The sequence below is a fragment of the Carassius auratus genome, chromosome 8 (assembly GCF_003368295.1).
Source record: "Carassius auratus strain Wakin chromosome 8, ASM336829v1, whole genome shotgun sequence".
Classification (NCBI taxonomy): domain Eukaryota; kingdom Metazoa; phylum Chordata; class Actinopteri; order Cypriniformes; family Cyprinidae; genus Carassius; species Carassius auratus.
The window spans coordinates 7,896,320-7,906,759 of NC_039250.1; the positions used below are offsets into that span (position 1 = coordinate 7,896,320).

General features: G+C 32.7%; 1 protein-coding gene across 2 annotated transcripts; it reads right to left on the reverse strand.

Moving 5' to 3' along the window:
* Window positions 1-3,102: 3,102 nt before the first annotated feature.
* Window positions 3,103-9,605, reverse strand: LOC113107169 (anaphase-promoting complex subunit 7-like). 2 transcript variants are annotated; one of them, XM_026269478.1, is made up of 11 exons: window positions 9,373-9,605; window positions 8,839-8,980; window positions 7,778-7,897; window positions 7,568-7,679; window positions 7,330-7,483; window positions 6,217-6,359; window positions 6,009-6,126; window positions 5,734-5,930; window positions 4,910-5,134; window positions 4,047-4,197; window positions 3,103-3,361 (listed from the first exon to the last, which is right to left on the reverse strand). In XM_026269478.1, exons 1-11 carry the CDS (start codon window positions 9,471-9,473, stop codon window positions 3,172-3,174), a joined length of 1,653 nt encoding a protein of 550 aa, XP_026125263.1. In that variant the 5' UTR covers window positions 9,474-9,605; the 3' UTR covers window positions 3,103-3,171. The 2 variants fall into 2 exon arrangements, with proteins under 2 accessions (XP_026125263.1, XP_026125262.1); XM_026269477.1 differs by having other exon boundaries at window positions 8,791-8,980; window positions 9,373-9,604.
* Between the last annotated feature and the right edge of the window lie 835 nt (window positions 9,606-10,440).

Sequence of the window (10,440 nt, forward strand, 5' to 3'; positions counted from 1 at the left end):
GCATCTACGAGTTCTAATTCAATTCTAAATGGTTCAATTACCAGTTTTCTGGACAGTTGACAAACTTTCTATTGATTTGAAAACTATTGTCAAGTACACATTACGTATTTTAATATGTGTGTGTGTGTTTATACTGTATAACAATGATACAGTTATAAGAATAAATATTAAGTAACTGACAGACATTAATTTCTGATACTACTACTATAACTACTTTGGGTATTTTTGAGTATTATATATTTTTCAATTATAGTTTTGTTTTTTGTTTTTCTAAGTGGAAAAGTATTGTAGGCATACACTTATTTTATTATACACACACACACATATATATATAGATATAGATAGATATAGATAGATATATAGATAGATAGATATAGATAGATATATAGATAGATAGATATAGATATAGATATATAGATATATATAAATACTTTTTAACTAAGGATTTTTTTTTTTTTTTTTTTATTATAGTTCTTTCAAAGTAGTAATGGTATAAAAAAAAAAAATGATAATACTCTTAGTAGTAGTATCATAGAAAGTAATGTTGTTTTTAAAATGAGTGATTAATCATGTCTGTTACTCATTTAATATATATTTTTTATAATGAATAAAAAATGATTTCTTAATGTAAGTATTTAGGATTTTCACCTTAAAAAAAAATATAATAATAATAATTATTATACATATTTATTACTTATTATTATTATTGTCGTGAGAAAATAGTATGTTCCTTGTTTTTAATCATTCCATTTAAAGTACTTTTTTTATTATTATTAAAGTTGTATATTTTTCTCAGTCCCCTTATGGCCTTTTTTAGAAGCTTAAAGTAGGAGATGCAATATTTATCAGATTGCTTTGGATTTTTTTGGCTCAAAGCTCTGAGATGTCTTTATAGCCTTTTGAATCCACTGGGCCAAAAAGAGCGAACATGCTTTGGGTTATATTTAGATGTTTTCCACTCTAACGTCAGCTTGTCGTTTCGGTTTCTTTCCTCCCTTGAAGCAAAATGATTTCCTCTCTGCGTTAAGTAGATTGCAGCTACCTCAGTTCCGTCGGTTGCTTTTTAGTATCTGTTTCCTGACTTAAATTTGTTCTTCTTTGCTCCATAGATGATAGCCAAATGCACTAGTTCCCTCGTACAAAAACCTTAGTGGTTCGCAGTTTTATTTTATTAATGCTTAAGTAAAAAAACATGAAACTGACAGTGTGTTTAGGATTTGCTTTGTGCAAATTCTCTGAAGATGTTTCCTTTTTCATGTCATAGATGTATTTATCGGGGCAGCGTAGTGATTCTACTATTATAGATGAATTATTTTTTACTGTAATGTGTATATGTACATACTAGATTATGAGTAAATGAACTGAGCACAAATGATCCCTTTTTTGTATTATAATATCTTTTGGGATTAAAACTCTGACATTAATACACATGACTGCTTTGAATCTATAAATGGCACATTTTATTCTTTTGGGGGTTTTTTTCTCTCTTCTCTCTTTTTTTTTTTTTTTTTTTTTTTTAGTCTTATTTCAGGTGACCAACAGACATGCATGATTCGATGTGCTGTATTGAAACTAATTTTGTCCTGTGCATCAGCGAGTGAGTACCACTCACATAATACAGCATCACAACCTCGTGTTTGTTTGACTGATGTAATGCACACAATTATGTGCATTTGCTTTTACAGGAACTATATTTAACTCTCTAAAGACGCTTTTAATCATGTCTAACCACCGTTGCATGATGTCACACATCTCTGTATGTATACAGTATCTTTTCTGTTTCTTTATTTGTTTGATCAAACGTGTCTTTATTTTCTCTTTCTCTCTCCAGCTCGGGATGATTAAGCCGATCCGCTCTCTGTTCTCCTTGCAGAAGCTGTGAGGGTTTTGTGACTTTAGTGCATGTGTTGTTTTCAGCAGCTCCACATCTTTCTAGGCCTGCATGTCAACTGTGCTAAAACCGAAGCATTTGCGTCATTAGTTTAGAAGTAGAAAAAAAAAAAAAAAAATTAAGACCTGATAGCTCAGGTCAAACCCAGTGAAATTTGAAAATACTCTTAAAATGTAACATTACAGCAGTTTTCATGGTGCATGACCCCTTAAGTTAGAAACTTCTGTATAGCACGGCAATAGTAAAAAAAAAAACGAACAAATGTCATTAGTGGGAAAAAAAATCAAAATTTTCTCAAGATCTTTTTTTGAGATCTGTAAATGAACCAAAACTGATTGTTCTTGTTGCTTTGCACAGGGATGTGTGATATGTTTCAAAGCAGAGGCTCATTTCAGGTGTTCGGTGTGTACTGTATGTGTGACATTGACAGACAGGCGGTCTTCTAAAGCAGTTCCCATGACAACGGAGGGCAGTGCTGCTGAATCAGTGTTGTAATTATCACAATGACTTGTGGTTAATAAAATGATATTACATGGTTGCGCTGCTCTTTCTTTACAGTCAACGCTCTATTTTGTATAAGTAAAAGCGATATTGATTTTAGTAAATGTGAATACATCAACATTTTATCATGCCATGATTTTAATTCCAAAACATATACAAATAGTCTTATGTACAACAATATAGAAACATTAAAAGACACACAGAAAAAATCATTTACATGCTCTGTTAAACTTAACCCATACATGTTCTTGAATAAGTTTTGTTATATTTACACCAAAAAAAAAAGAAAACAGGCATACAACTGATCACGTTTGCACAATAATACAAAAAATATGTATGTATATTATGTATTTATATTAGTTTTTTATTTTAAAAATAGCACTGCAAATATCTTAATGGAAATCACCGCTTTGAGTGAGTATTAAACAAATGTAAAAATATGCAGTGAAGAACATGGCTGAAACGTGCTGTTAAAAATTCCTAACAGCAACACAATACTTTCTTTTCAATTTTGGTGTGAAAATATGACTTTTGACATGTTTATTACACACAAGATCAGATTTTGTGGGATTGTGGTTCATTAAAAGATCATTACAAAGTATCATGCAAAATAAATGACATTTAGACACCTTTATGAAAAAAAATGAGTAGCACAGTTGTCTAGTCCTGTATTTGGCCAAGCAGAAAATAACCTGCACCCACATATGTTTAGCTACGGTTGGAGAACACATGAAGAGTGAATGATGGTGTAATTAGTGCTGAAGCTGAAGTGTTGAGGGTCACTGCATGCCGAACCACTGCTCCTGATCGGCCCACTGCGCCGCCTCACTGTCACTGCCCTCCAGATCTCCCTCCTCCCCGCTGCCCTCCATATCGTCTCCGTCCAGCTCCACCGTGGCGTCCGTGGGACTCTCCTCCTTCTCCATCTTCTGCATGCCCTCCAGAGACTTCTGGTCATTCGGATCGAGGCTACAGAAGAGGAACAGAACAGTCAAGTCTGCTCGACTCTAATGTTGAAGATTTTACCGTACAGTGTGGATGACGATACCTTAGCGCTATACTGTACTGGTCCATGGCCTCCTGATAGTCATTAACAGCTACGAGAAAATCCCCCAGCATCCTGTGCAGCACGCAGTCGCTCTGATTGGTTAATGTGTTCCTTAGAAGAGCTATTCCTTCCTCATACTTCTGTTCTCGATCTGTAATTAAAATGATTTAAGCATAACATAGATTACACCAAAATATATGCTTTTGAAGCCTAAGTCAAGAAAATAATTTGATTTCATAACTATTTTTCATAACAGTTAATGAACAATAACAAAAATAATAAACGATATAATGAAAAATAAATAAATAAATTACTACTAATAATAAATAAATAGATTTTATAATATATATATATATATCTTTTTTTAATTAATTTATAACAATAATGATTAATGGAAAAACAAAAATGTGCTTTTACTACCGCTAGTAGTTCATAAATAGGAAAAAATTATAATAATTATATAATTTAAAAATAAAATAATTATAATAACAAATAATAAAGATAATACAATCGGAATCGAGGCTACAGAAGAGGAACAGAACAGTCAAGTTCTGCTCGACTCTGTTGAAGATTGAAGATTTTACCGTACAGTGTGGATGACGATACCTTAGCGCTATACTGTACTGGTCCATGGCCTCCTGATAGTCATTAACAGCTACGAGAAAATCCCCCAGCATCCTGTGCAGCACGCAGTCGCTCTGATTGGTTAATGTGTTCCTTAGAAGAGCTATTCCTTCCTCATACTTCTGTTCTCGATCTGTAATTAAAATGATTTAAGCATAACATAGATTACACCAAAATATATGCTTTTGAAGCCTAAGTCAAGAAAATAATTTGATTTCATAACTATTTTTCATAACAGTTAATGAACAATAACAAAAATAATAAACGATATAATGAAAAATAAATAAATAAATTACTACTAATAATAAATAAATAGATTTATAATATATATATATATATCTTTTTTTAATTAATTTATAACAATAATGATTAATGGAAAAACAAAATGTGCTTTACTACCGCTAGTAGTTCATAAATAGGAAAAAATTATAATAATTATATAATTTAAAATAAATAATTAATAATAACAAATAATAAAGATAATACAATATAGGAATAAATAATAACTAGAAAAGTATAAAAAATATATATAATTAATATTGGGGAATAATATAAATAATACAAAAATATAACAATTTAATAATAATAATAAATATTAATAAAAAAAAATAAAAAAATTAATATATGATAACCAGTGATAAAGAAAATATAATAGTTTAATAAAAAAAATGATAATGATAATTTTATAATAATTATAATAAATTAAATTTCAAACAATCTATAATAAATATTACTATTTATAATACATTTATTATAATAAATTACCAAATCATAATAAATTAACAACAACAATTATAATAATACAGAAAAATATTATGAAAGGCGTGTGTTAATTGTTGTCATACTGAGGAGCTCTGCTTTCTTCACGACAGCTTTGATATAGTCGGGCCTCTGAGCGAGGGCTTTGTCCAGCAGAGTCTTGGCCTTCTCCTGGGTCATGGGATCTTCCAGACACACTGTGGCCAGGATGGTGAGAGTTTGGGCGTTCGCTCCCAGGGTCTTGTAAATATTGTTGGCCATTCCCATAGCCTCCCGGACACCATTAGAGGCAAGATAGCAGTCAATCAGACCTGAAAACAAGGGACGAATCACTCTGAGAAGACAGAAAATGATTATGGGCTTTGTCTAACCTTTAGAAAACAGGACAGACTGAATACAAGAACTCAAGAGAGTAACTAAAGCTGTTCAGCAAAGAAACAGACTAAACATCTATAATCTTTTATTTCACAAAAATATCATAACCTTTCTAAAAAACCTACAAAACATGCAAAATAGCTGGAAATGATTATTTCTATTACCATATTTTTGGACTATAAGTCGCACCTGAGTACAAGTCGCATCAGTCCAAAAATATGTCATGACAAAGAAAAAAACATATATAAGTCGCATTTATTTAGAACCAAGAACCAAGATATAACATTACCGTCTCCAGCCGCGAGAGGGCACTCTATGTCTTCAGTGTAGACTACAGGAGCACTGAGTAGCATTAGAGCGCCATCTGGCGGCTGTAGACGGTAATGTTTTCTATTGGTTCATTTCTCTCGGTTCATGTCAAATTCATTTTGATAAATAAGTCGCACCTGACTATAAGTTGCAGGACCAGCCAAACTATGACAAAAAAGTGTGACGTATAGTCTGGAAAATACGGTATCATGAAAGTCTTTCTTACCTTCATAGCAGTCCAGACGACAGGGCGCCAGTCTCATGGCTTCTCTGAAGTGTATGATGGCCTCCTGCACTCGGCCCATGTTCCTCAGCGCCACCCCCTTCAGGAGCAGCGCCTGCACACTGTTACTGTTCAGCTGGATGGCTTTAGCTCCCAGATACAGGGCACGAGAGTAACGCTTACTGTAGAAACTGTGACATCTGTGGACAACACAAGAGCTTTCAGTCGCTTTTGATTCTGAAAATGTTTCCGACACATTAACTGAAGGTCAAACTCACCCAGATATGACCCAGGGCTCAGCATGCTGGTCAGATATGTTGAACAGCCGTCCTCCGAGAACCTCCACATCTTCCAGGTGACCCTCCCTGGCCATCAGATAGCCGTATACATCCATACCTGCAAAACAGCATGATCATTTCATTCAAAGCAACACAAATCATAAAGCAATGTATCTAGATGGCCGAGGGATTGGTTGATGCCATGCACCTTTGATCAGGTAGGGATCAAGCATCTGTGCCTGCTCAAACTTCAGGATGGAGTTCTTTGTGTCTCCAGCCCTGAAGTACACATCCGCCAGAGTGATTAAAAGATCAACGTTATCCCTCAAGAGTGACTTCTTCTCCAAAGAGCTGAGACGACATAAACAAGGACTACAGACATCAGTGATTCCTCACATTGTGCACAGGTGGACAACTAGCTTTTGTTGCCATTTTATCAATACAATACAATACAATAGTTAATGGGAATAAAGCTAAAATAAAATAATAATAATAATAATAATAATATATATATATATATATATATATATATAAAAATTACTTAAATTAAAACTGATATGAAAATGAAATGTTGCCTTGGCAAGTAACTGAAATATAAGAAGTTTAAATTTGTGTACTAAAATGACTAAAACTGAAAAATAAATAAATGAATAAATAATAGAAAATAAAAAAAATGAGAAATGCATAAAATTACTATAAACTACTATTTCCAAGAAAACAAATAAAATGATTTTTTTTTTAAAATATATTAATATTAAATAATGTAAATAATACAAGAACACTGAATCTAATCTATTCTAATTAATCGAAATTTCTAATCATTGGTACTATTAAATAATTATGGAAACAAAGCTGATATAAAATTTTTTTTAAAATAAAACAAACAAATAAATAAATATATATTAGATGAAAACATAACATGTAAAAATTAAGAATACAGCAATGGTAACTAACTGAAAATACACTTAGGTACTGAAAAGACTGAAAATGAAATAAAAAAAGCTAGACAGAGACAGAAATAGAAATATTAAAATTAATAATAATAAAATGACATTAGTAATACAATTTACAAAAACCTAAAATTTGAAAGAAAAACATATATAAATAAAAGCTAATTAAAAATACTAATAAATATTACAAATGCACAAAAATAATCCAGTAACACTGGATCTAATCTTTAATAATGACAGTGGTGGCTAATAATGACATTATAGAAAACAGTTTATTACAAAATAAAAACAAATATATAAAACCTGTATTAATATAAAGATGTCCATAAAAATGGTTAAAAACATTTTTCTTGATAGTGTCCCATCCTCACCAGATAGTGTTGATGGCTCTCTGATTGTCTCCTCCATGTATGAAAGCATGTGCTTTAATCCAGACAGACAGCCAATCAAGATTGGGGATGCTCTGAATCACGTCCATCGTCATGGAAGCGACCTCTGCCCCCTTCACCGACAGAGACAGAAGCCCTGCAGTGGACCAGACAGGACTGAGCTTTAATGTTGGGTTCACAAGATGCAGCATCACAGGAACACGGCTGTATTCTTACTGACAAATAATAGCATCCAGAGCCAGAGGACACTGTCTCAACACTTCCTTATAGCTGGTTACAGCTGACCGCTCCTGACCAGACTTCCTGTAAAGATTCGCCAGCATCATGTTGATCTGGAATTCAAGACGATTCAACAAAGTGCTCTTTTACATCCGTTTTAGATGTTGAGAATTCACACACTTGTGAAACAAAAGACAGCGTGTGAACACACCTTGGGCGTTCTCTGGCGTGACGGGATCCCCTCCAGCACTGATATGGCATCTTTATCCAGCTTCAGAAAAGTGTAACACTCCGCGATTTTATATTTCACTTCAATCTCTGACGGCAAGTTCTGCAGGGGATGAACAAAAGAGTGGTTAACTACAATAAAAATTAATTCAAACCGGAACATGAGAAATATGGGAGACTGTTATGATGTCTAGTGTTTGCATAGACAAGTATCACTATTACTTTTTCTGAAAAAAAAGAAAAAAAAAAAAAGAAAATAGAAACTATATTATATAAGATACACTACAGTAGGTTTTATAAGTTGGGGTCAGTACTTTTTTTTTTTTTTGAAAGAATTTTTAATACATCTACTCAAGGATGCATTAAATTGATCAAATGTGACATTTTATGTTACCTGAGATTTTTATTTTAAATAAACCGTGTTCTTTGCATATTTTCTCCGGGATGAATCAAGAAAAGTACCATGATGTTTACAAAAAATGTAACGCAGCACAACTGTTTTCAACATTGATAATAATTTGAAATGTTTATTGAGCAGTAAATCATCAAATTAGAATGATTTCTGAACATCATGTGACATTGAAGACTGGAGTAATGATGCTGAAATTGCACTACATTATACATGAATTACATTTTAAAGTAAATTAAATAGTTATTCTATATAGTAATATTTTTTCATAAGACTACAGAGCCTGGAAAAGCATGAGACATCTTCAAAATAAAAATAAAATAGAAATTCTGTATTGTAATAAAGTATACTTTTTAATGACTGGTGGCTCATACAAAGTCATCACAATTAAATATATATATATATATATATATATATATATATATATATATATATATATATATATATATATATATATATATATATATATATATATATATATTTAGCATGCCATACCTAAGACTTACCTAAGAAAACAAACTGGAGTAACTAAACCAAGGCAAAAACTATTCAAGCAGTGTTAATGTAGCTAACTCACTGTGGCTCACCTGAGCCTGAAGCGCAGATGTTGTGCTGCCTGTGCTGGATGGACGCACCTTAGATGTTTTGCTGATCACTTTCTTCTGCTGTAAAGCCATGTTGTACTTACAGGCTGCGTTCCTGTACTCTTTATCATGGAAAATAGCATCAGCGTGATACACCAGCAGCTGGTACTTCTGAGACGGTGAGAAAAGCTCCCTGAAAAAAAAGAACAGTGGTCAGTGTTGACAACTGCTTCTGACTGAAAGTAGTTAAAACTGATAGCTAAATGTCACTAGATTACATCATAATGGCAAATTCACCGATCTATTTAAAAATAAATGTAGATCAGTGGGCAAGATGAGAACTTAGATGAGGTTTGTCCAAGAAGTTGTTATATTTTTCCCTAAACTTTTGAAAAGAAAGTCTCAAAAGAGGATGGGAAGTCCCTAAATTGGCAACACTGGTTCCTTTATGCGAGCTAACAGAACAAAACATTTCTGCATGATTTGTTGTGTGCCTATAATATGTTAATATCATCACTGAACTGACACACGCTTGAGCTTCCAGGTCTTGTTTAGCTTCTATGGTGAAGCACTGGAGACACTCACGGGTTGTTGGTGCTCATGGTCAGGAGTAAACTACTGATGATCCGGACATTAGAGTGCAGTCCGGCCGCGGCCATATCCCGCACATGATCGATCACATTCATCTTCAGTCGATTAGCTTTCGACTTCAAAGCACACTTCAAGTAAATAAACGCGCTGCGACACAGTGGAAGATACAGCAGTGCTACAGAGAACAGTTTTTTAAACGGCAGGAAATGATGCGAATTCAAAATAAAAGTCCATTTGTGGACAGTCGCCAAACGAAAAGTCTCCGCCCTTGACAAGTGATGTTTATAAAGATTCCACCCTGTTGATGTTGTTTAGTTTTAAACATTATTATTATTATTATTATCATTTCTTATGATCATCCGTGTGTTATGCTACGTAGACTTTAAAAAATAGTTTTAGTTGTACAATAGTTTTAACGGTGAAAAGATTATGTATATAATCGACTGATAATAGTTTTTTGACAGCTGATGCCGATAACGTTATCTTGGAAAGCAGGGGGGCCGATAGCCGATATAATAATAATAATTATTATTTTTAATTAATATTTAAGAAATGTAAAATCATTTGAAAAATGTATTAAAAATAAACGTGTAAAATAAACATACTTATACTTTAGATGACAAAGTATATATTTTTAAATAAATAAATATTGAATAAAAAATATAATTAAAAAAGAAGTAAACACTGTAACCAACACAGTATACTGGAAAATTTGTGTGCATTGGAAATCATATATTTTTTAAATTAAGCCAAGGTAACACTCATTTTACAAACAGCACACATAACATGACATGAGATTGGGCAAATGCATAAAGCGAAGCATCATTTGAAATTACGAGTTTAAAGTTATTAAAGCGTTCAATTCACATGGACCGACTGTCACACTGAGAACACGTGATCATACTGTGGATAAAAATGCACACTCACAAGATCTCACAGCTGGATTCGACTAAGTTTGCAAGGTTTGTGAAATGAAATGTTCATTAGTCATTGAAAGATTTGTTTAAATGATATACATGCGTATTGCTTAATGTTGACGACAAATGAGAAAGTATTATAATG

What these genes read in the sequence shown, in the direction of transcription:
- LOC113107169 (XM_026269477.1), bottom strand. Translation starts at nt 9,473, where the DNA reads ATGAATGTGATCGATCATGTGCGGGATATGGCCGCGGCCGGACTGCAC. An exon ending in AGAGCCATCAACACTATCTG is followed by an intron (nt 6,360 to 7,329) that starts GTGAGGATGGGA and finishes ATGTCGTCTCAG; the next exon opens with CTCTTTGGAGAAGAAGTCAC. An exon ending in GAAGAAAGCAGAGCTCCTCA is followed by an intron (nt 4,198 to 4,909) that starts GTATGACAACAA and finishes TTTTAATTACAG; the next exon opens with ATCGAGAACAGAAGTATGAG.